We start from the raw sequence: 27,078 nt of genomic DNA, 5'->3' as shown, positions 1-27,078 counted from the left end.
TGCGTATGTGTGATATTCTGTGACACAAGTCAATGCTCAAAACACATCTCTGGCAATGGAGTCATAAAAGGGGGGAAATCGCCATGAAATGTAGCTGGAAGTGGTTGGAAATACCAGCAGCGATTGATGTTGGGTTTACAGTCGCCCGCTACAACCAGAACAATTCTGTTAGAAAGAGTTGTCTTCATCACAACTACGGGGCATGTCAAATCCAGCAGAAGCAGCATGCTTCCCATATATCTTCAAAAGTGCATACATGCAGCAGCCAGGAGAGCGGCGCTTCTCCCTCCGTGTGAAAATCCACCCCCGGACTTTTCCCGAGCTCTTCCATCTCTCCCTCTTGCCTCTCTTTGTTGTCTCTCACGCTCCCCACATACTGTGTCTTATCAGCATATGCATGCATGCACTAATGGGCATGTGCACTTACTGTAGCAGATAGCACACATGGTACGTACGTAGTGTGTGTGTGTGTGTGCCTGTGATAGCGTTGATGAAAGAGGGAATCTTTGGCTATTCAGCAGAAAAGAAAATAACGAATAAAATCTTTGTTTTCCTTTTTCGAGGACGCAGTGTTTACCTCTGTGGATGACATATAGACGTTTCATTTGTTCTTTCAAACACACAAATTGTGCCTTTCACATAGAGCAACATCAAAGAACTCATCCTTTACCCCGGCTTTGTGAAGCGCAGGCCTGGACATTTTGTTGTAATGAAAAAAGGATGCTCCCAGCTGTAATTTCATGGCTGCTGAAGCCAGCAGTAGGTAGGTGTTAAAATGGCTTTATTCCAGGTTCGTTTAGAGGAGGACACTGAGAGAGCACTGCGGTTTATTGTGTGCTTATCATGACAGACGATAGCTCTTATGTCTTTTTTTTTTTTTTTTTTTTTTTTTTTTTAAGGTACAGGTGCTCAACTTGTCGGGCTTGTCGTAAGGTTACAGAAATACAGAGGCTGCCTCTGAGGATCGGACTGCTGGTATTTCAGGGCTGTTGCCTCGACGTTGAAATTTTGGAAAATGAATTCAATTAAAACCATGTTGTATTTTGTTAAACATAAAAAAAGAGTGAGGAGACTTTACACAGATTTAATACTATTTTCCTTGTGTGTGCCCTTTCTTGTTGGCGTGTCCAAGCTGATTAACTCTCCTGATGCATGCATAATTCTGTTGCAGCGACGGCGGCGTGAAGGAGATGGCTGCTTAACACAAGAGGCATACGTGAGTGTGTAAAGTCTCAGCTGGGCGCAGCTGACGTGCCTTTACGGCGTTTGTGATGAGCCAAGAAAACAAGCTGCGGTCCACTGTACAGATACCACTGCAACTGGGAGATGGCATTCAAACACATCCTCTCAGTCAACGCAAAAGGGCATAAATCAACAACTACGCCCGACCATGCTGCACTTGACTCCTCGTTATTTGTGGGAAATGCGTCGGGCAGCGCTAATGCTTCTTATGTAACTGACTGAAGAGGAAAAATGGAGGCAGGCTGGTCGGTAGTAACGCGCGGCTTTCGTTTGGCGCCGTGGTGAAAAGACAAAGTGCTAATCACAGAGCCACAGCAGATTAGAAACATTTCAACGCAATCACTTTCAGCAGCCGGGCCGCGGCACACAGCCGCCTCGTGTCTGCGTCCCAGTGTTTCATAATTAGAATTTAGAAGCTCATTAATGAATCTGGTGAATCAGACGTCTCTCTGTTTGTTTACAGCCGTGAGAGCCAGACCGCAACAAACAAATTAGAGGACGGATCTGATTTGGACGGCCATCAAAGGCGTTTCAGCAGAGCAGCAGGAGACATTTATTGTTTGACTCTTTAAGGTAACAAAAGCAACTGTCTCCAGATAGCCAATTAGAGGGATTGCTGCAGAGCAGCTTCCCTTTCGTAGCTGTACATCTGACTCTGCCTGTTTGCCCTCTCATATCTGTCCTTCCGTCTACAGTAACCAGGCAGAAATGAGAAGAAACGCTGCTGCACGGTGGGCCACAAATATCCTGTTCACGAGGCTCTGGGCTACGATGGCGCATCAATCTTGTCTATTAATCCAGATTAATGTTCGACTGCTGATTAACAGTGTCTTTGGTGAATCACTGTAATTAAAATCCCAGTATTGTCTCTGATTGGTGGAGCAGCTGATCGGATCAGTCGAGGTAAGAACACGTCGGCGTGGTATTTTATTACTCCAAATTACAGTCCTGAAAGTTCTCCTACCTCATTAAAAAAGTATCCACGCTGTTCGGTATAACATTACCACCCAGTAGAGATGGGAAAGAAAATATTAATTTTTAAATTACCATCATTTAGTCAATAGATTAGCACTAAAGTAATGAGCGCAGGGGGGTAATTTAGCATTTCAATCAATTATAAAATGAGAATTGTAACGTATGCCTGATGATTACAGCGTTTGATTTTCTGCACCTTTGAAAAGGAAAAGAAATCAAACTATTTGTGTGGGTTACAGTCGTATCTAATGAACTCCTAACAGACAAGAATGTATCAAACGCAGTAGAGTTGACAATAAAAAAAAAAAGTGTTTCAGTTCAGCATTTTTACCACAGCGGCTTCAGATTCAAATGAGCTCAAGGCCGCTCACTGCTGCCCCCCATCATTTCTTTGTGGTATATGTTCAGTATAGAAAAAATAAATATAGAAAAAGTAGTTTTTGTTGAATAAGGCCGCTCACTGCTGCCCCCCATCATTTTTTTGTGGTATATGTTCAGTATAGAAAAGAGCGGGTCAATATTATAGAAAAAGTAGTTTTTGTTGAATAAAAATACTGTATAAAACTACAGTGCTAACTGCTAGCATCTCTGTATCTCTATCTCTGCACCTGAGGTGTCAGACTTGGTTAATACATTTCAAAAATAAACAACCTTACATGCTCTGTTAATTCAAATTTGGCCTACCTAACTGTGCATGTGGATTTACTGACAGTAACACCGGCTCCACACTCGTTCAGTTCAGGAGCTGAACTGAGCAGCGGCCAAACAAACGGTACGACGTCGGTGTAAACGTTAGCGCGTTTTGCTGAACAAAGGAAACAATTAACCAAAGCTAAAGAAGAAGCGGTTTTCTGAAACATTACAATCACTTTTTAAATTATTCGTGTCTTTTTTTTAAAAAAAAAATATGTGTGGGTTGGTAAACAAACTTTCATCATGGGAAACAGGAATTGTAGCTTTGACTTTGATTCAGGTTGAGACAGATGTCTGTCAGAGAGCCGTCTGTAGAACGACACCAGGGACTTGTTAGGAGAGAGAGTCTGAGTTTGTGTGTTGGTGTGTGTGTGTGCGTTTGCATTCCTGATACAGCCGCACTTTTGGGGACATTTATTAAATAATACAATTGTTGTGAGGACGCCCTGTCCCTGTAGGGACATTTTGCAAGTAAGAAGACATTCTGAGGTTTAAAAAAATATATATATATGAAGTTAGGGTTAGAATTAGGGTCAGATGACAGGCCGAAGTTTAGATTTGGTTTGTATTTGTAACATCTGGTGTTAAAACTTAGGGGCTCCCAATGTAGGTAGAACTACTGTCGAGACCCTCACCGTCAATAAGTCACTTCATTATATTATCACATGTATGTAATAATAAATAAAGTACTGAATTTAAAATGTTCTGTTTTTTTTTTCTTGCTGCCCCCCACAACAATAGAACTTGGCCACCTGCGGGGCCTCTCCCCACCAGTTTGAGAAAAACTTTGGCTGGGAGAGGTGCTCACAAAAACACACAAAAAAAACCCCTAGTATATATGTGTGTATTCACAAAATCAGTTGCCAATGTTATAATCCAAATTCAACTTTTTGGCTTCCTGCACGAATAGGACACAGTTCAGGAAACTTTATGAAACAGTTCCTGCGAACATCTTCTGCAGCATCTCAGTTCTGAGAATGCACTTTTTTTTTTCTTTTTTTTAGATGTGCTGAATTGGCTGAGCTGCACTGGAGGTTATTGAAAATATGGAATGGTTGAATAAAAGAATTACCCCGCAGTTACTTTTAGCAGAATACACCTGGCAGATTTGTGTTGAAAGTTCATTTGACTCCCTGGTGCAGTAATGAAGGTTTAAATATGGAACTCTATTTCAACTGTAGTTCCAACTGTCAGCAGTTAAATGATAAAAGCAAACAACGCGGCGCTCTCAGCACAGCAGCCGGCACATATTGGATCGCTTTCCCTTTCCCACTGCTGCGCGTTCAGAGCATTGATCGGTGGAGGAAATGATGGAAGAGGAGGACAGGAGGCGGCGCATTGTTCTTCACGTGTCGTCGATGCCTCTGTGTGACAAAAGATATTTTTAGTGAGGCTAAAAATCCCGCGTCAAGTCACGGCCAAGAAGATAACAAAGGTTCCGGCTCCAGGTTCAGAAAAAAAAAAAAGAAAAGAAGAAAAAAAATGGCAGCCAATTGTTCTGTTCAAAGTGGTTTTCAGAAAAGGTAAATAGAAAATGGAAGCGCTTTATCACTGTCATAGATTAATTAAAAACAAGATTACAACAGGTCACTAAGTGGTAATGAGCTGCAATAGTGTCGCAACTATTTAGTTTCATATCTGTGAGCAGCAGTTAATTTTAAACTGTTACTTTGACCCCTGGCAAAATGCCTCCGTCTGTGGCGTCCAGGACCTGATCCTGTCCCTGAACATTACATCAGTAACTAACAATCCAGTTACTGATTGAAACAATTCATATCCAACCATTGGCAAAAATGGTTGAATTTCTTTTGTCATATGTTGAGCTGTGTTACATTTAATTTGATCAGTTTTTTTAAAACTTAAAATCATACATGTTGATCTCAATTAAAGATTAATTAATTAATTAATATTAATGAATTGCTACAGTTTTTACTCTCAATTTATAAGATTTATTGCTACAGTTTTTACTCTCCATTTATAATATTTTTTTTATATATTTTCTTCATTTTTTTTGAAATTTTCAATGTAAACAACTTCTGAAATATTTAGACAAAAAATATTTTTTTAGAGACAATAAAAATTGAAAAAAAAAAATGTAAACAACTTCAGAAATATTTAGACACAAAATATTTTTTTAGAGACAATAAAAACTGAAAAAAAAAAAAAAGAATTAGAAATCAGAGAAGGCAGACAGGAAGACATGACAACAGACCGGAACCAAACCTGGGACAACTGTTCAGGTTTGATCATTTAAAAATAAATTCTTTACAAACTCTTGCCAATAGTAAGCGAACAAACAGACTTCCTGCTTTATCAGCTTAAAGTGACCAATTCTTCAGACCTCATTCATGACATTCCATTGGAAAAGTTGAAAAATAACAAGTCCAGCACTTTTGGCAAGACTTTCCGCTCGTGGTTGAAAGCTACGCTACAGTCAGCACACACGGCCGGCTCAGAAAGACGGCGGAGAATAGAAACCCAAGAGCGTACCGGGCGGAAAGTACGGACACGGTGAGGAAAGAGAAAGAAAGAGAGAGAGAGAGAGAGAGACTCATAAATCAGATAGAGGTGAAATTGCTGAATCAGGGTTGATTGTGCCTCGGAGAGACAATAAATCCTGTAATCATCTCTCTCTGCTGCACAGACCTGGCTATTATCTCCCCATACCTGACCACTGGAACAGAAAAAGGAGGCAGGATCCATCAGGATTCGCCCCACGTAGCTGCACTTTTTAAGGGGAAAAATTTGTCAGCTCACACAAACCAAAAGGACACGGAAAAGACAATGTTCACGGTAGAAAAGGTGAGCGCTGTAGGAACTGTCCGTTTCTTTGTTTTCTTCAGGTGAAGTCGGAATGTGAAATGTGAAAGAACTTTTTATTTTCCATCTCTGTTTTGCCCAAACACTTAGCAGACTGTTGAAATAATACCTGATGTAAAAGGCAGAGTCATTAGGCTGATAAAACCAAGTCCACGTCGGCTCCATTTGCTCCCAGCGCAGTTCCTTCATCATCACATGTACTCTCTAACGGCGCTCTGATATTAGTGTTCAAGTCACAAATTTTCCTCTATTTCCTGCCAATGCATCAGAGCCTTAAGCATATGGACCATCACTCTCTGACTGAAAGCACCGCGCTGTGGCCTAAAAGCATTTTATGCCGACCCAATAACAGAGGCAAATGAATAGTCTGCCTGCAATTAATCTTTTCAATTGACTGAATAAAACCTCGTGGTGGAACTCGACTGAATGCTGCTGTTTTAAAGCAGGGCTGTATTTTCCTTCCCTAATAGGAGAATTTAGAGAATAATTGCCCGGTTGCCTCTGCTATTGTGGTAGATCAATGCTGTTTTCCAAGCACAAATAGGAACGCACAGACAGAACTGATTGTCACAGGTGCTCTGTGATAAACGAATAAAAAATCCGTACAAAGAGCTCGACGGATTTATTATTTATTTTTATTTTTTGTTTAATAGTTGTTTACTTTCAAGGTCCAAATTAAATAAAGATATTTTTTTTGGTCTAGATATATCAGTTTTTAGAATAGTACGCTGCTCAGCCGAGGAGATCCACCAGACAAACATCCCATAGAAGACAAACACACACACACATATATATTTTATTCATCTCTGCTGCTGCAGGTGCCAATTATGTGGTTCCTCTGGGAATTGAACCCTGCACTCTAACCCAGGACTCCAGGAGAGGCTGCGACCTGAATGTCCACCCTGACTAATCTAGTTGCTTCCAAATATACCAGATTACCAAGTTACAACAGCCCCTTCCCCACCCTCCCATTACTGGCCTCCTATTTCGCCAAAGGAATAAATAAATATATAAAAAAGCTACTGTAGTACTATGATCCCAGACCGGTCCTTAGGTTGGAATTAAAACCATAAATTTGTGTGTACCAGGTGAAAACAAAACGAACGAAGGATCAGCACACAACGCTACACAAACTTTTTACATGTAGAAGATCAAACCTATTTTTTCCACCATTTTTTTTTGTCCAGTGGTTTTCACCCCTCTATAAAACAGGAGCGTGAGCCACCCTCGGGGTGGAGGGAGGGGTGGGGGTTCTTTGAGGCTCACTCAACAGACCAGAGCCTTGCCTGGGGACAGGATTTGTACCAGCAATCCTTCGATCACAATCGGCCACAGCGTAGTGCAACAGGTGAACTGTTCACTGCAGAGTTCAATGATTTACAAAAATAAATAAATAAAGAGATTAACGACAAAAGTGCAGTAGTCTTTGCTGTCGGGTCTGGAGCCCCGCTGTGAGACACACTCTGCACCCTTGAAGACTATTTCCTTTTGTCCCTCCTGCTGGTTTAGCCAGCAGTCAGTGTCCATATTGCCAGGGGAGCTGCACTACCTGATAAGCCGAGGTAGAGTCTCTCTGACACATCTGTCTGCTTGATGAGCCAAGTGTCAAAGCCCCCCAAAGTGCAGGATGGAGTGCATCAATAAAGGACTTTAATCCCCTCCTGGGGCCAATGTCCTCCTACTAATAAGGGATCGTCTTACACCACCGGCAGGAAAGAGAGGTAAGAGTGGTTTGGCAGGAGCTCCGGCACGAGGAGGTACAGTTCACTGGGAATTGTCTGTACACTGGTAACAGGCTGTACATCACACACATCTGCTGCTCCCTAATTGCTGCACTGAATTGGTGTTTGATTCCCTCCTGATACTTTGCTTTACCCCTCAACAGACACACACACCTTTACCCTGGAAGTGCACAGCTTGTTTCCAAATGCATTTTTTCCTGACTAACGCCTCTTCTCTTGTCGTTCGACACACTCTTTACCCCCACTTATCCTCAGACTGCATCAACTTTCAGACAGGAGAGGAAAAACAGCGAGGCGCATCAACTTTCAGACAGGAGAGGAAAAGCAGCGAAAAGCATTCTCTGGGAATCTATCCGCAGAGAACTGCTGGTACTGAAGGACGTGTGGGTTGCAAGCATCTGCAGGGAAGATCCAATGAGTGTTCCAGTCAGCGTGACCCTAATTAACCACATATTATCTGCAGGCTGTGTGGAGGATTAAGGCTGGACCCAAAGGCCCGGAGCCCCGACGACTCTAAAAACACTAAAACACAGTCCACAATCTGCCTCAGAACAAGACAAGGAGGAGAGGGTGGGAGTGGGGGGGCGGGAGAGGCTGAGACACAAAAAGAACCAAACACAGAGCGGAGCGCACGATGAAGAGAAGACGAGCATATCTGCAGGGTCACGACCTTTCTATAATGAGTGAATAAACATGGACAGTAGCCACAGCAGTTTGACCAACCAACGGACGGATCATCAATGTCCACTCTTCATCAATCCTGAGGAATCTAACCTCATTCTCACATCAGAAAATCCCACCAACACTAACCCAAAAATAAATATAAATATCAAAACATAAAAATAAAAGAAACCAAAGAACAGACATTGGGTAACTGGGTAATCAGCCCTAAAGTCTACAGACAGAGGGTAGGATTCCTGCAGAAGGCGTTTCAGCAGCAGCAGCTGTGACATCCCTCATTTCAGATGAAAGATGAGCCATAACAACGACAGGATTAAACAGAAGATTAACTGGCACCAACACGCCAACTGTTGGAGTCAAATATGCCATTTCTTAAACTATAATGTCTTATTACAAGTATTATGTGCTGCTACTAAGTCTATTTCTACATTTGCACGTCGCAAAAACATTACTGCGTGGAACAGTGCGGTGTTTACAATCCAGGCTCTTTAATGGGGTATTAGGGGGCAAATCCCTCCTTTGTCAACCCTGCTGCACAGCTGCTATGTAGAGTGGCTCAAACATTTCCTGAAAACGTTTCGCTCTGTGACTCGCGGCCAGTGCCGTCACCTACCTCGGTCGGTGTCGTACAGGTAGACGAACTTCTGCCACTTGTAGTGAGACAGCAGGCTGAGGACGGCTCCTCTGAGGGCGGGGCGCATCTGGATGACAAACTGCACCTCGTTATCGGTGGGGAAGCTTGGCGTGACGAAGGAGGTGTGCAGCGCGCCGCAGAAGGAGGTCAGGGTGTTCATGGACTTCCTGTCGTAGAATCCGAAGATGGCGTAGACGCCGCGGGAGAACTGGGAGCAAACTGTGGGAGAAAAAGAGTGACGATATCAAATAAACTGCACTGAATGTATTGAAAATTCATGAAAAAAGAAATCTCTACGTTTTTGAAGTACACCCCTAAATTACACTAGATGCTGGGCGTTCATGATCAACGACATTCTCAGTCATTGATCATGTGTTATTGAAGGTAAATGACTGGTCGTCTCTGATAATTTGCCTTAAAATCTGCCGATATTCCCTTCAGAAAGGGTCCTCAGGAGATAAACAATGACTTTCAAAAATTTAGATGTTATCAGGGCCACGCTCTGTAACAAAAAAAACCAAAAAAAAAACCCATCCTTCAGCGCAGACTTGCAGCAGCCATCAAAAGCTCCCTCAGTTATGTCTCAGTTCCCTCATCCACAGAGATAAACTCTCTACCGTTCACACCAGCTGTGAGCACTGTCACCGCTGTCGGCTGTCACTTCTCCACTTCCCTAAAAAGAGCTGAAAAAGACAACTCTTTCTGCTGTGAGTGAAAAGTGAATGCCTTTTCACTTTTAAGTGGCTGCGTCTGTACAAGTGCCCCCTGTGTCTGATGATGCAACAACACGCCGCTGTTCTTTTTAGTAATTGTTACGGAGGTAAGAAAAGAAAATAGCATCACGCTTCATGTTTGCAATGAGAAGCTTCTCAAATCACATCCAAAGGAAAATTCAAAGTGTTGCAGGAAGCTTGAAAAAGTACACAAGCGCTTTTGAAGTCCCTCCCCTGAGAGTCTGTTGGAGGAAAAGTAAGTATAAGAGCAGGAAAATCCCAGGAAATTGTGATTTGTACCTAGCAAAAGAAAGAGCAAACTCTCTGAGTCTGCGTCTCCCCTAGTACTCACTGAAAACTCAGTGTTTGTAGAGCAGGGTCGGTTCTAATTAGCACTTTTTCTATTTGTTTTTTCTTTTAATTCAGTTGCCACAAATCCAAATCCCTAAGTTCCTGCAGGAAAGAGATTGTTCCAAAAAAAAAAGAAAAAAGAAATCTTCCTTTTCTTTAAAGATATCTAGAAGTTCATCTACATTTCAGCCTTGTTAAATGTGTGTATACAGTAAACAGAAGTGTTGGTTAAAACACTAAAAAAAATTGGCTAACCACAAGCAAGTGATGACTAAATATACAGGAGTGTGAGCTAATTAGATAAATGTGTTGGGAAAAAAAGAGGGATAATGAAACACATTGTTCCAAGATGTATTTTTAAACAGAAGAAAAGAGAACAGAACAGAACAGAACAGAACAGAACAGAACAGAACAGAGAGCCTAATTACAGAACAGAACAGAACAGAACAGAACGGAACAGAACAGAACAGAGAGCCTAATCGTCATTGGATGTTTTCATACATCTCATATCTGCAGCGTGTGCAAATAACAATGTGTGTTTTGCCCTTTTCAATCAGATGACCATACTTAATCACTATATTATATTATAATTTTAACTTGTTACAGACTTAAACTGGGACTTAAACAGGCATGACCAGAAATAAGTCGTAACTTTTTATGCTAACCCTGACTTAGCATAAAAATGCAGACATTCGCCCCAGACATATTAAAGAACATGATTTTTTTTTTTAAATATTCTTTCTGTGGAAATAGAACTACAGCACAGATATGTGTAAATCTGTCTGACGCTCTTGTAAATCATATTTGGGTTTTAAGCCCAAATGCCGTGTGAGTGAGAGATGTTCCAGTCACTGCTGGGATTGGCCTCCCACTTTTTAATTCTCTCTCCCTATCTGCCCTGGTGCAGACACCTGGTCTGTGGTGTAAGCATCCATTCCCACCAACACACACACACACACACACACAGCCTTGATAAGTGAATCAACAGATGGACAGCAGTATTGTGCTGCATCGGGCCTCAGGTTGAATGGTGCAGTGTCCCCCTCTGAATGGGAGACACCAAGAGTTGTGCACCTCATCAAGGGCCCGTTTTCTCCACACTCCCTCTTAATTTGGACAAGTGGTCCCACAGTACTGGTACCGCACTGATCCTGGGGGAGCAAATCACCCTCTCTCCTTTTCCTGCTTGGCTTCTCAAGTCAAAGTTAAACCCAGCAGATACACCTCCACTTTATACAGCCACTGCTGTTTGTGATAACATCGACCTGAAGCCCTCCAACCACTGATGGATTTCACCTGATTGCAGATATTAGCTTTAAGATTTCGGACAACTTGGGCTGGAACATGGTTCTGTTAGACCTGGACTGGATTGTTGTCTTCCACTGACACGGAACACAAGTGGGTGGTAATTAAATAAAGTCTCAAACATAATTTGTTTACATACTATTGACTGAAGTGCACTTCAACAGGGGTCTCAAACTTAAAATAACTCAAGGGACCAAAATGACATTTTCTTCAATAAAAAAAAATAAAAAATATAAGCAGAGCAAAAATTATAATTACAGAATTAGAATTGTAAATTAACCCCCATGCATATGGATGGGACTTGAGCACTGCATTGAACCCATTTATGAAACATTAGTGTAGACTCTCTACTATGGAGTTAGTCAGGGGTAAAATAGGGGGCGCTGGACTGCAGTCATTCCCACAGCACCTAATGGCTTGTGCTGAGCTCTTTAGTATGTTCCCTAAGTTTTAGATGCGTATAAACCCGTTGAAGCTCAGCTTCATCTGCTTCAACTTAAAAGATCAGGCCAACAACAGGGCAACGTGAGCTTAAAATTCAAACCCTTCTCCCTAATGCTCGAGATTTACTGCAAAAATAAAAACAAACTTATCTGGCTATAGGTCTAACAATCTGTAAGAAAACAACTTTGTTCTGCAGATTTCTCCTGAGTGGACTCCAGCTCCCCCTGTGGTCACAGGAGGACGACTCCATCTTTGTATTTAATATTCCATCTAAAACTTTCCTCTCTCATAAAGCTCATAGTTACGGCTGGCGCAAGTGAACCTGAAATATCCCTTATGCTGCTAAACTGCCTACAGTGCTGCCGGAACTCCCATGATGCACTTTGTTCTCTCTTCCCACACGTTGTACCTTTCTCTGTTCCTTTTCTGCTGTACAAGTTTTTTTATGTGGTGACTCTGATTAATTCAACACTTTAATTAAATCAGGATTTTTTATACACATATTATATTTATACTATAGACAGTAGAAATGTGCACATATTCTGCTTTTTAATATATATACAGTATATATATATATATATATATACACGTGTGTATATATGTATATATATATGAGAGCACACTGAGAATGAAATCTTCTGTACCTTTGTTCCCTGCTTCTGCTCTCTACATTCCACACATAATTAATACAATAGTGAACTGCGGCAGGAGCTCTTCCAGGAACAAGAAAGGCAGGACTTCATACATAGAACTCCAGTTCTGGCGTTAAATAAAAATCAAGATTGATTTTTAACTCTTCCTTCTTACATATCTGACACTAAATGACCAGCCGCCCCTTCGTACAGTCTACTGAATATTTGATAACAGCCTACCGACAGAATAGATCACTGGGCTCTGAAAGCGCAGGCCTTGTGATGATTCCTGCAGAGAGTAAGAGTCGACCGGGAGGCAAAGCTTTTGTTGCCAGGCTCCTCTCTTGTCAGCTGATTCCAGATGTGGGTTTGGAAGGATAAAAGTCTTTCTACATTTACAGGGGGCTAAGACCCGACAACCTGCTACGAGCACTCCCACTGTACACTGGGATCTCTCTATTTACCTTTAGCCTAAAACAACTAAAGGACCACGTTCAGGTTCTCCAGCAAAATATATATATTTGTCCCTAATTGATGATAACTGAACTGATATTAAATAAAAATTCAACCATTTCATCCATTAAAATTTTGCACATTTTTGAAAAAGGTTAAATTTCTCTCTCCTCTAAAGTACCTCTCTCCTCTCCCACCTCTGCTGTCTCCCCCACTTCCCCTTTCATTTTTGAGTTATATTGCTGGAGAACCTGGACGTGTGTGTGTGTATATACATATATATATATGAAAACCATTTCATCCATTAAAATTTAAAATTGCACATTTTTACAAAGGTTAAACTTCGCTCTAATTTCCATCTTATTTCTCTCTCCTATAAAGTACCTCTCTCCTCTCCCACCTCTGCTGTCTCCACCACTTTAAATCCCCCACAATTAAATCAAAAAGCTGCGCTTTGTGAGTATGAATCTACCATCTATTACTTATTATGCCATACAGTTTTTTTTAGTAGCATATTGTTTTAACACTCACAGACAAATATATGTTTATATAAAAATTCCATTTACATTTATCAATAGTATCAATATTTAAACACTAGGAACTGACCGACTAAAACGGTACATGATAAAGTAGAGTTTTGTCCATTAAAAGGCAGATGTTCTATTGGATTGTACTAAAAAAACAGGGAACCTGAAGAAGTTCCACTTTTATTAGCTTTTACTCTTAAAAGTCATATATTATTCATTCCATTCCCAGCTCTTCTCTCCCTGCGTCTCTCCCTCTCTCTCTCTCTCCACTCTCCTCCCCTCTATCTTCACCACTTTATTTGACTTCTCCTTTTGTTGCTTGTCTTTTGCCTCAGCCATCTGGTCGTCCCCCAAAGCATACATCCTCTTCAAGCATGGCAGTATCTGTCTCCACCTGAATGCACCTCTTTCTTTTCTCCTTCTCTGCTCAGATTGTTTCCTCAGTAACACCGTGCTGCTCCATCAATGGAGCTGAGACCGGGGGGTTGGACTGGTGTTAGGTCTTTGCTATGAGACATCCAGGAGAGGGAAATATCACAGGCCTTAGCTCATCTGTAACTAGGTATAAGTGATTTTAATGGAATTAATATCTGGAATGAACACAGGGGGGAAAAAAGCAAATCAAGACACAATAAGAAAAAAATAAAAAAGGTTCTCGGTTTATGACGTCCTGAACTTACAGCGTTTCGAGGTTACATCTCTAGCTCCTATACATTTACAAGTCTTGTTCCATCATTCCGAAGATAAAACAAATGTCGCATGGGAACTAGATGGTGGGCAAACAAAAAATACGTCATCATGTAATGCTATACGCGGATGACGGCTTTGTTTACATTTTGCTGGTTGTATACGTTGGATTGTGCTTCGTGTTTTGAGAGCAACAAACCACTACAAACAACTGTGAAGATGCACAGAAATAACTAAAATCCACCAACTCTGTCCAAATAAATTTTAGTTATATTTAATCCATATTTCTTCAACAATATTCCATATGAATAATCCCACCATTTGGATTAGATTCAACTGCTGTCATTCGTCTTTCTGCTCCAGTTATATAAAAATAAAAACATGTTTTAATCTAATTTAAATATGATTAACTACGATTAAAAACAGTGATAATTTTCCATTTATATTTTTTTATATTTCACTCTGCTCTCATCCTCACACACCCGATCTCTTTTATGATGGGAGGATTATCCACATATTGGAATCTTCTCACTCAGTTTTTCAAATCAGAACATAAGATGCAGCTTTGTTTCTGTGAACTACAGTACATTAAAGACATGATGACATAAACATTTATAAAATGAAAAAGAAGAAAGTGAAAGAAAAAAAAAACAAATCAAAACAAATGACTTGCTATAATCCAGCCACTTCAGGAATAGTAATTTCCATCAGACTCAATAGCATGGGAAGGCATGCAGTCCTTAGAGAAGCTCAAATGAAAAGCCGTAAACCACAAAAGAATTATTGGCTGTAATCAGCGTTTTTTTTTTCTTTTTTTCCTCCGTTTATTTTTCTTCTTTTCTCCAACCTCACTTCTCCTCCTTCTCTCCTGCTGCAGCATCTAACAGTGTCAGCCCCCACCCACTCCCCGCTGCAGGGGACCATGCATCCCATCTCCAGTTCACTGGTCAAACACACACAATGTGCCGCCCTCATTCCCTTTTATAATCAGCACACTCGGCAGTGCTACGGGGATGTTACATTTCTGATGCATCACTTGAGATGGCTGGCCTGGAATGTTAGTTCAGAGGGATCTGTGGTGTCCTGCAGGGAAACTGCAATCATTCAGAACACCAGAGCCGGGCACATCCCGGGGTATAAGGCTGAGAACGTTAAATGTCAACAATGATTGTATCTCTTTAGCTGATTTTTCTCACTAAACCCACGTATCTCTTTAGCTGATTTTTCTCACTAGTGAGAATGTGGGTTATTCTCACTTTCTTTATTTCTGTGGCTGTTCTCATTCCTCTCTGTCACCCACACAACCCCCCCACACGCCCCCCCACAACTCCTCCCTCCACCATCACTGTATCCTAGACGAAGCTCTGCCTCCTTCACCCTCTGTACTCCTTTAATTTCTGCCCATCTTGTTTTGGTCCCTTCTGTTTTGGAACCCATCGGTACTGCTCTGAACAGGGGATGCTGTCAGACGGAGACGGTCTGTCTGGTCTCCCGAGGGGAGCGGGAGATGGTATCAGTTTTTGTGATAAATACATTTGAAATGCTTTTTTGGTCCTCACAATTTTGGAATTCAGTCACCAGGCCAGATGGGACCGTTCAGCGGACTGGATTCGGCCTGCGAGCCGCTAGTTGATAATCATTTGCTCAATCAATTATACGAGGTGATTTGGCTGAAAATGACTGAAAAAATTAATTTAAAGAAATAAAGTTTTACAGGTTCTGTAAACCAAGATATTTGAATTGTTTGATTATGTCTAACATAGGGAGAAATTGATGGATGGATGGATGAATGGCTAGGCAGTCTAACATAGGGAGAAATTGATGGATGAATGGCTAGGCGGATGGATATATACTGTAGATATGTTGTTTGGTCGACCACAGACCAACAGACAGACAGACAGATAGACAGACAGACATAATTAAATCCAGGGGGTTCTGTTTTATCTGTAGTGAAGTCGACGTCTTTATCCTACAACATTAATAATGTCTGACACACTAAAGGTTTGACGGCCGTTGACTGCTGCAAATCACAGTGTACCCGATGCAGTGACAATGAGAAACTGCCCTGAGGCCTGAGGCTGAGGTCAGATGAAGCCACGAGCATGTGCTTCCCCATCACTGGACTTCATTAACTATTCCTTTCTCACTTGTTTTTCTCTGCAGCCCTTCATCCTTCGCTTCCTTCGCCTCTCACCTGCCATCATGATGATATAGACCTGCACTTGTGAGAGTGGCTGGAGAGCAATTCTCCAGGGGAGTGGGTGACTCTCACCTCCATCTCCTTCTGACAGATACTCTCACCTTCAAGGTCTCACTGTGAAGTCATTGTTTGACCACAGCACAGCGGACAGGATGAAAGCACTCTGCAGGTCAAACAGGCACATGTCATGGAGGATTTTGAGCGTACGCTGACGACTTCATTATCATAGAAGTACCCTGTACCTGATGACTGAAAAATGATCAAAAGGTTTGCACGACAATGTGGCAAGAAAGTTTGACAAGATTACGTTTCTCAAAGTTTTTGTAACAGTTAGACTGGAACTGGACAGGTAGTGAAATGACTCAGAGAGACCCTGTTTGACAGGACTTTGGAGATAGATAAAAAAAATCTCAATCTGAAGGCCCTGGGTCTGCTGCATGCCAACTCTTTGACATATGCAATCAAGGACCAGCTATGTAGGCAGATAACAGACCTAAACCCTTGGCCTTGGCTTCACCTCGAGACTCGTGCTCTGAAATCCCAGCCCATCACTTTGAACAAATACTGTTACAACCCTTTCCACAGCAGGCTCGCGCGGCCCAACGTTTGCTGCAATGCAGAGGTGAGAGCAGCGCTACAGGGCTTGACTTCATCCTCTCACCTTACAGATCATGTGAACAGCGTAGAGCAGTGATGGCTGTTCAATAGACACCCATCGACTATGGCTTTTTTTTAAAAAAAAAAAAAAAAAAAAAAAGGATTCAGCCAAGCACGAAACATGTAAGTATTACAATATTCTGTAATTGGATTTCTACAGAAAGTCAGTGACAAAGTCCATCACACACCACTAATTCTCCCAATCAGCACTGCAGGCCTAGAGCACCCTCCCCCCACCCCCATTCCCACCCGTCTCCAGATCCATATGGAGAAATGAAGGTGAATGAAGCACGAAGCCAAAGTAGCAGCACAGAGATTGCGAGATGCGAGATGGAGATGGGTGTGGATTGTGCCACGATTGCGTGAGGAGAGAAACAGCCACGGAGAGCATGCCAACATGTCCCAGTAGACACAACTTAATCTACCCACCATCTCTGTGCCGGGTGAGCCAGAGAGAGAGGAGAGGATGTAGAGGAGGCAGAATACAGTGGGCAGCTGTGAAAGGAAGCGAGGGAGACATGCTGAGTTCAACATGTCAGGCCACCACTGCACACAGTCAGACTGCTGCTGTCAGAAAAAGGTATGGGCTCAGCCTTCACCACAGCCAAACACATTAACTTTGCTGAATCACGAGGACAGAGTTTACTTCAGGACGCCTTCAGGCAAAATAAAACTCTCTTGATCACGAGGAATAAAAACTCCTAAAAGATAATACTGCTAAATATTCCACTTCGGAGCAGGAAGGCAGACTTTGCTGGGGAAAACATTTCCTAGTGATATTTCAGGTAGAATGCTGCGACAGACTGACTTGTTTTGAATCTAATTCTACCCAGCAGGGGAAAATACCTGGCAGCTGAAAACCATGCTGGTTCGAGTGTTTTTTTCTTTCTTGGATCCTCAGGGGAAGTGATGGAAAGATTCCTCTATTTTTCTATTCATGTCAAAAATAAAGGTATTGTTTTTCATTTTCGTTGGATGGTTTTTAATATCAATTCTATCTGCTCTTCAATTACAAGATAAGGAGGCAAGAAATAATCTAATTAAAGTTACAGGGAAAACTATCTTAGTTTAATAGGTTGAGTCGGTGTCATTACCTACTGCATTTCTACTGGCTGATTAGTAGACATAGGTCGTAGCAGCTGTCACACTGTAAGATAGTCATCCTAAATGTCTGACAATGGTGGAATTTTTTTTTTTGGGGGGGGGTTATCTTTGGTCACAAAACACTGACAACGGCCGTCCTTGCACCTGTCTCACGGCGTGATGTAAGACCACCACCAAAGATATCTCTCTGTTTCCTTGCCATGCTCTTTTGTCTGGGATAGCCCAAAATCACACACTGATACCGGGCTACAAGGACTGAAATTCACTTCCTTTCAAATGCTCATTTCGTTTTGCAGCTATGAAAAAAGAAGCCAGATGGCGATAGAGCAAACCCGGTTGCAATGCTACAAATCTTTGAACAGGTTTCCACACAGGTCAGATGAAAAATATTATTTCACGGTCAAAAAGATTGATAAAAAGAAGTCATCGCTTCACAAAGGTACAATGATAGAACTTATTAAAGGTTTTGCCAGACACCGAGACTTATCTCAACACGTTTAAGCTTTTAAAATTCTCACCTTTTGAAATTATAATACTGTCCTAAAATCTACTGATTTGCCCTTGTTAATAATGTCAGACGCCCCCTTACAGTATTGCACATTAAAGACTATATCACTCTCTCATGGGGTCCACTATTCAAATGTGAACATGATTGGCCTTTGTTCCCAAGGTCACTAATCAAATCACCAGCCACAATTTATCTTTTAGCTGGAAGAAACCAAAGGAGCGAGAGCAGCGAGGGACTTACACTGTGAAAGCTGATGACAAAAAAACAGTTTTTTCTCCAAGAAAAACGGTCTCTCTCAGCTCTTTGTGGCAAAAAACAATACGAGTCAGTAAGGACGATGAGATGAGACCAGTTGTTTAACCTTGAAGAGATTACTCAGTGAAATCCTCCTCCTTTTTCAGCCTCAATCCCGGCCTGGTTAGGGATGTAGAGCCGGTGCAGCACCGCACCAGTTTTCATCATATTAGTGCCCTTGCTGAGACAGTGCTCTGTCCCTGAATGATAATGCTGAAGGTATCAGAATAAGAGAAAGAGAGAGAGCGAGAGAGAGACAGATACGGAAAACAGAGGGCTATAAAAGTAAGTGAGCTGTAATCCTATATTCTTGCGGAATGTCAGACACCCCCTTAAAATATGACTTCTTACTCATAGCACATCTCTCCACAAAGAATAATAAAAGCTCCCAGCAAAGGATTTACCTAACACCAATTCAAACCCACACAATGTGAATGGAGCAAAGGAGTGTGTGTGGCGTTTTCTCTTGCATTGTATGGAAATGATAAAATCCCATTTTAGCTGACATTTCAATGTCAGTACAAATGCTGATAATGCGACCCGCAGCACAGCGCAGTGCTTAAAGGGAAACAATCATTTTCAACATGAAGCACAGTCATCCTTGAAAACAGTTATTTTGAAAAAGGGAAAGGACACATGAGATACAATCCTAATTGTGCTACAGGTTTTGAAAGCATCAGACATTGAAAAACAAACAAAGGAGAGTGGCATAAATCACTAGATTAGACTAGTGGTGCCAAAACTTTTTCTGGAGCTACAGTACTACTACTGTCGAGGCACAGGATTTCAAAAGGCCACAGAACAGTGTTTGCCATCAACATTTTTGAGGCATGGCACATATGTTACATTAGAATTATCCCATGGTGCACCACTTAACAAAATGTCCCAAAAATATAGGTGATGAAATATCATGATCTTCTAACTTTGGGTTGCTATAAAAAAAAGTAATTACTTAGTGTGGAACCTGGTCCTGTTTAGTTGAACACAACATTGATAGACTCAGAGGAATGGAAGAAAGACATGAAGATCTTCAAATCTGAGTCTCTCTCTTTTTTTTAGTTATTAGAGCCAATGGGGTGTGGAACCTGGTTGAGTTTTTTATTTGTTCTACCTAGCGATCCCGCATTGACAAAAAAAAAAACATAACAAAAAGCAACATATTTCTTAAAATAGTTCTTTATGGTGTATACTATTTTGGAGACTACTACTACTGTGAATAATATAGGGTTATTATTAGGATATTTGACTAACTGCTGCACAGGAGAATAGAAAAAAACAGAAATAAAATACTGCGAAATGAACTGTTAATAGAATTGACAGCGGTATTCTTACTGGAGCATGTTTGGGATAATTTCCAGTTGCAGGATGTCCTTGGATATCCTAAAATTATAGTAACTGGGACAAACAGCAGAATGTGAGGTTAATATTCACTGACTTTTTTTCAGCCACTTAAGAGTAAATTCCAAAGTTAAGCTCCTTTATACATATAATACCCTAGTTTATCCCTTTACAGATTTATTTCTTTTCGGAGGGAGGGGGGGGGCTGTAGAGCAGAGCATTAGGCTGTACTGTGGCACTACAACTGGCAGCAGGGAAGACAACACGGAATGCCTTTTCTTTGCCCTTGACATATAGGGAAAAGTGATGTTATTTGGCGTAAGAGCGCAATTTTCCTGGAGTGAGCGTAGCGTCGTTTCAACTCCTCCACATAAGCTCTAAGTATTTTATGGCAAGTTAATGTCAATGTGGATGTTAAAGTGCTTTTGGCTCCTGTCCACTTCACAGCCATTGATCCGGTGTCATATTTGTCCAGCTTGTCCTTTGGAGCAAATGAAAACTTATACGTTAACTGACAAATTGAGCCTTCGTTATTTCAGCGTCCACGACAGTAAAGGTGAAACAGCAGTCGCTGCGATCAAGTTCTCATCACGCCAACTGAGACAAGCATGCACGAGCTGGACTTTCTTCCCTCTTCTCACTTCTGTCATGAACTCGACCAAGCAACTGAACTTTTCCCAAGTCCTTTTTCATCATATTCTAACGGTTTCTGGCTGCAAAGGGCACCAGTATCTGAGAGGGGCTTCCTATTGAGGCGGTTGGAATGGAATCACTTCCAACGGCCTTTTCATTCTGCAGCTGCGATGGATTAGCTCTGTCATGGGTCCAGATGAGGTTCGCCGTCCCGATGTGCACCACAGTGCGGGGGAAGAAAGCCACACCGCTAAGATAAAGACGGCAAGAAAAATAAAAATCAAGGGACAGGAATCCCGCCAGTGGCCAGCCAATGGTGGATGATAGAACACTTCAATATTTCATCACACAGTCATGCATGGACACACAAACATTAACAGCAGCATGGGAGCAACCGCCCACAGGTTTTACGTAGCCATGTGTGAAATGGCAAGAGCCACACAACAGCACTCTCCGAATTAACCATTGGAGGGAGAAACAGAGAAGGATCACGGCTGAGTGAGCACATCATGTTCACTTAATTCTCGCTCATGGGGATAGTGAGCAGTAAGGACAAGGGAAGCAAGGCCAGAGCGATGTTGAGTCAGACCAAAGCATTGTGTCATCTTCTAATATATAAATATATATTTTTTGTTTGTTTTTGGAACACGGTTAAAAATGGCCGACCCCAAAGTCACATTCTTCTATGTCTGTCATGATTTAAGAGCAAGCTCAGAAAATATTCAGGGTACTAATATTGTCAACAACAACAGACAGTGGGTGAGTTGCACCTAAATGTCTACATTATATGATTACAGCAGAAAAATAATACTAAATGAAAATATTTACATCTTCTATCACTTCACTTCTATAGCACACAACTTGTTATATATTTGTGTTAGTGCTGAAATAAAATTAATTTAAATATAAGTAATACAATCTGGCAACCAAGACGCTGCGGTGGTTAACTGGAAATTAAACACAGATTTAAATAATTTAAAATTTTGTAGATAAAACAGTGACTTTCACTGAACACAGTCAAAACCATAAATAAAATTGTACATGTATAAAGGCAGGGATAGAATACGATTTACATTTATTGTAATGTTAATAATGTTTGCTCAAATTAAATGAAATAAAAATCAAATTTTTGCCTAACAAATCTTCGCTCAAATTAAATGAAATAAAAATTGAATTTTTGCCTAACATTATTGGGTCAGATTGGACCCGCGGGCCGCCAGTTCAATATCATTGTACTACACAGTGCAACTGTAACAAACTAATGCTTGCATTTATTTGTTAAAGAAGATATTTACTACTAATAAAAGCACTACATTTTGTTTTACATAATTCCATTTCCTAACTTCTCAATTGCTGCAGTTTTTGTGAGACAGTCAACCATCACAGAGCTACAGACTCAGACCAACAACTACTCACACTCACACAGTCCATTCAGAGTAAACAATTATCCTAATCCTCCCTGTTGTTAGTTGTAAAACGAAATCCTCCGTAGAGCCACGCCCACGTGGGAAGAACAACGTAGTACACACAGACGACCATCAGGGGACACCAGGGATCAATCAGGGATTTTGGTTTGTTTTTTGCTGTAAGGCAAATGGACAAACCACTGCCCTGAGATGACAACATAAACCCTTACATGAACTATAACACCCCGGCGAGCTGACTCCACTGAGTGTCATGTGTAATTAGTGAAGGTGTGAAATAATTAGTCCTGCTGCTGTAAACATGTAAACGCTGCTGTGCAGTGCTGCGTGATGATGGACCTGCGCTGCCGTTTCTAATGAAGGAAAGAGAGCCGTATTCACACAGTCTGGAGTCTAAGAGTGGTGACTGAAGCTAAGTGGCTAACAGCTGGCATTTACTATATTCTTTAATAATAATTATATGTGTTTTTTGGTGATAAAACTTCAGTGAGAACATGAGGAACAGGGGCTCCTGAGATTTGTCTCCGTGTCCCACTTGGCCGTTCTCTTCCTTCATCTTCAATCAAACCCGATCACGTTCCTACACTTTTACTGCCCTGTTTGTCTGCAACACGTTGCCACTTGGGGTTATAGGCAGCGCTACTTAGTTCTCGTTGATGTCGGCATTTTCCTCAAAACAAACAATCTGCTGCTTGGTTTGGCAGCTGCTGGAAATGTACAACCTTTTTTTTTTTGGTAAATTGTCGACGAGTTTAAGTAAAAGAGGTTTCATCGGTTGAGCGCAGTGTTTCCAGACGGAGTACGGATCAGAGAGGTGCGTCACTGTTTGACAACGGCGTCGGCGACAGATAAGACAGCCGCGTGTCTCTAACCTTTCTGTGCCCTTTGCCAAGTTTACAAATCATAGGAACTAACAAAGTTGTCAGATTTAACCTGAGAGGGAAACACACACACACATACACACAGGTACACACACACATTATCACTCAGCCATGCATGCCTGACACTGTTGCTCGACAGAGAAATATTCATCGTCTGCCGGCGAATCCTGACACAGAAATATATTTTAGCTTAATTTAGCAGCGACTGCATTAATCAGCCATCACTAATTCTGAAACACTGAAAACACATCTGCCAACTTCTTTTTTTTCACTAAAGGATTTTCAGCGGGTTCGACTAAGGGTCTAGAACTTTCTAGACTAACACTTTTATAGATAGGACCATTTTGGACCCCCTGCTCCCCCAACACACCCTCTCATTTGGACAAATGTGTAGCTTTTGCTTCTCTACCACTGTAGGATAAATAAAAAAATATATTGAAATTGTCAAATTATTAAATCTCACTTCAAAAAATGGCTGAGAACCGAGATGAACAATCAGTGGTCAAATCCCAAAATGTTATTCCTGTTTGGCCCGCAATTTGGACAGAGTTTTACTTTGGCCCCTCAATAGATTGGGTTTGGGCCGCATAAAATGACACAATGGGCCAAATTAGACCCACGGGCCTTGAGTTTGACACATGTGATACAGTAAAGTATAATTACGCGCGGGCCTTGAGTTTGACACGTGTGATACAGTAAAGTATAATTACATTAGTGTCTCTTGTTTAAGTCCGCAGATTAACCTGGAGATATTTCTGTCCCGGTGTCGTCAGCAGTTCGTCTGCTGACGACACAATAACAGACTGTACTCCAAAAGCGCTTAGCTCTTCAGTCTCAAACTGCAATCACAGTCGAATTAATTCCTAAATTCACCGAGTCGCCGGAGGTGCTAGCCTGCATTACGTCTTCCATTACATAAGATCTGACAAACATTACCCATAGAGGCTATTCGTGGTGTGCTTTTTTTTCTTTTTTTTTTTCTTTTTTGCATCACTGCGTGTAATATGCTAACGTCTTTCCACCCCTCCTCTCATTCAGTTCCACAAGGTTATGATGCTTCAGTGGCCTGGTGACTGTGAACTGTCACATACAATCAGTTCTGATGGAGCCCTTGTTCCTGCACAGACGTGCAGCACTGACAGGGCTCTGCCAGCGACAGCCTGTTTTCCAACGGGCCAGAAACATGTGGATCAATCCGCTCGGATGGCACAGGGAGTGTTGGGAGGCTCGAAGCCCAACTGCACTGTGATCCAGTATTTACCAGTTGGGGAGGGAACTCTGTGACAGTCCCTGCTGCTGCTTTGTATTCACCGCAACCACTGCCCCTCTGCCCTCTGCATTTTTTACAGTCTCTGCTTTAGAACAAAATTTATAATCTAGCGCAGACATGCACACAGAAACCAAAAACAGCAATAGCTCAAATGCAGGCGGGTTTCACTGCTAAGAATAGACGACAAATTGGTGCAAATGAAAGCTTTTTCTTTCAATTTGGAGGAGCGATAAAAAGCTGAAAAGTGTTTACTTTCATTAGTCTGGTGACCTTGACTAGGAGAGTGAAGTCAGCACTTTTTGTTAAGGTAAACAACTTCTTTTTTTATTTTGTTATAATCAAAGAAATAAAGGCAGAGCCGCCTCCGATGCAGCGTCATGAGCTACGACAGTCAGACCAGAGCATCGCTGATTCAATGATAATGGCTATTGTAGAGGAATTCAGTAAATGGCCAATTGCCAGCCTGGTGTGACGGCAGCTGCTGCTTTATAATTTTTATTTATAATAAAGACATGAAATATATATAAAAAACAGGAAGAGACAAAATGAGTGAAAAACAAAACGTCTAGAACGGCAGTAATCTGTGAATGTGTTTCTTTAGTTTCACTTTTCATTTTCCTACAATCAGTGCATGAAAGACAAACATTTTCACATGAAAAATAACTCAACAAGCCACAAATAACGTACCCTACTCTGCTTGAGAGATTTCACTCACTGACAAAATGGAAAGCAGCCATTACAGGAGGCTTAGCTGCTGGCAGACGTCTCCTTGATGCACCTGAGATGAATACTTGACGACGCCAGCCTGCCCTCTGCTCATTTAGCAGAACATGCACCACATGTACAGGGGCCCTTTTCTTATCACAATTTATTTTTTTTCCTTACACGTCAGTGAGCACATCGGGCAAGCGTGTGGATTTTCCACCTGTGTGGTCCTGCATCTATGTGGAGTCTACAGTATCTGGGCAGCCAGCTCCTCTTGTGCATCACAATGCAGGGCTGATATCATCTTCAATAAAGGAACACAGACTTAGGCTGTCATTGTTGACTTACAGTACGCACACCAGCCTATTATTTGAACAGTGATGAACAGATGTGTGGAGCATGGACGGCCTGTCATATTGTATCACGTCTGCAGGCAGAAGAATTAAAAAAAAAAAAAAAAACAGAGAGAGGAAGGACTTGATCTGCAGTGTCTGGCACTCATTGCTGTGCCATAAAGCTGACATATGGGTCAATGTCCTGCTAATTATCTTTAAATTTATTATTTACAGTACAGGAAACATCAGGATTTTTACTGTCAACTTCTGCCGCATTTTTTTAGACAAAGTTTTATTTTATTTTAGTTTAACATACAATATAATGGAATATGAAGAACAAGTTTTAAACTAAAAATATATATTTATATATTACATATATATGTAAAGATACATGTATTTCTATATGTATATGCATGCATATACATATATACACAAACGTGTCTATGCTTACATATATGTAAATATATATAATTATATACATGCATAGTTTAAAATGTGTACCTTATATAGATGTAACTGCTCCATCATGCATGAATGAATGTCGCTGCAATTCATTATTATTTATTCAAGTTACGAATATTGTTCATTGCTGTGTAATAATAAAAAAGAAAAACTACAAATTTACCAGGTTAAGAATCTCAGCAGCACAGAATTTACCAGGTTAAGAATCTCAGCAGCATAGACTCCTGGATGACTTGGTGGGCCGCATTTGACCCCCGGGCCATGAGTTGGACACGTGCTCTAATTGCATTCCCTAATACGTGTCCTGCCTTCTAGACGTTGATGAATCAATCCATTTTGTTGTCATCATTTAGCGCCCACTAGCTTCCTATTTAGTTTTCACTTTCAGTTCTTGTGTCACAGAGGAAGGTCGTTGACTAAGTCTCTGATGGATCCAAATCCAAGTCAACTAAACCAACACCGCTGTTCACACACTACTAAGCATCACAGAGAAATGTGGGTGGGGGTGTCATTCTAAGGTTACCATGAAAGCCCATCCCTAATCCTTCCTCTTGCTTGTAATTTATCACATTTGCCGATAGATAAGGGGAATCAATACAGAAGCCAAAGATCCCACCAAGCCCCCACATTGGCTCAGAGTGCACAACAAAGGACAGTTAACTGTCTTTGCCTGGGAAAGGTAGTGTGTAAATCCATGCAGTGATTTACTGCTCTTCCAGATGAGAAAAATCTCTCCCCACACTTTGTGTTCTTTCATATTCTGTCGCTGCCGAAAATGGCCAAACGCCCAGTGTTTGTGAAAGATATATGGAGAGTTAACGGTGTAGCGGCGGCGAGGGAGGAAAGCTGTTGTTTTATCAAACAACATCTGCCAGCGTCATTGATTCCAAGACAAATAGCACTCCTTCAGAAACAATCCTCCTCAGGTTGGGTTTAAGAGGATCTTTTGATATTCTGATTAAAATTCATTGTGCTGAATCTGCCTGGGAGTGTGTTCCGTATTTTTCTATTCTGAATCTCATTACTGCCTCAGCGATACGCCATGAGTTTGAAAATATTATAAATAAAGCAGAGGGCATCTCACGGCCAGAAAATTAAGACAATATTATATTCCCTTCAAACTTCCAGACGTTTTAAATGTGTTTGCTGAAACCAAACTCTGACCTCATGTGACCACGACAAACTGCACCAGTCCCTGCAATCACGCAGGACAAAAAAAAAAAAATCAAACAAACAAAAGTTGTTGATGCAACCGAAGAACAACAACAGTCATCATTTCAAAATATTAGGTAGCTTGGTGGTTAAGGAAGCAAACTTGGGTCCGGAAGGGCAGAGGGTCGAGTCCACCAGCTGCCAAGTTGTCAGTGA

General features: G+C 41.4%; 1 protein-coding gene across 1 annotated transcript in view; it reads right to left on the bottom strand.

The window, feature by feature from the left end:
- Positions 1 to 27,078, bottom strand: part of gria3b (glutamate receptor, ionotropic, AMPA 3b) — an 84,432-nt gene that overhangs the window by 48,858 nt on the left and 8,496 nt on the right. Inside the window, 1 exon segment of the mRNA XM_008327323.3 lies at positions 8,767 to 9,006. Within this exon segment, the coding sequence (XP_008325545.1) occupies positions 8,767 to 9,006 (240 nt within the window).

Source organism: Cynoglossus semilaevis, chromosome 15 (assembly GCF_000523025.1).
Source record: "Cynoglossus semilaevis isolate Cse_v1.0 chromosome 15, Cse_v1.0, whole genome shotgun sequence".
Taxonomy (NCBI): domain Eukaryota; kingdom Metazoa; phylum Chordata; class Actinopteri; order Pleuronectiformes; family Cynoglossidae; genus Cynoglossus; species Cynoglossus semilaevis.
Note: the sequence above shows the minus strand (reverse complement) of the source record. Positions and strands in the feature narration are given on the sequence as shown.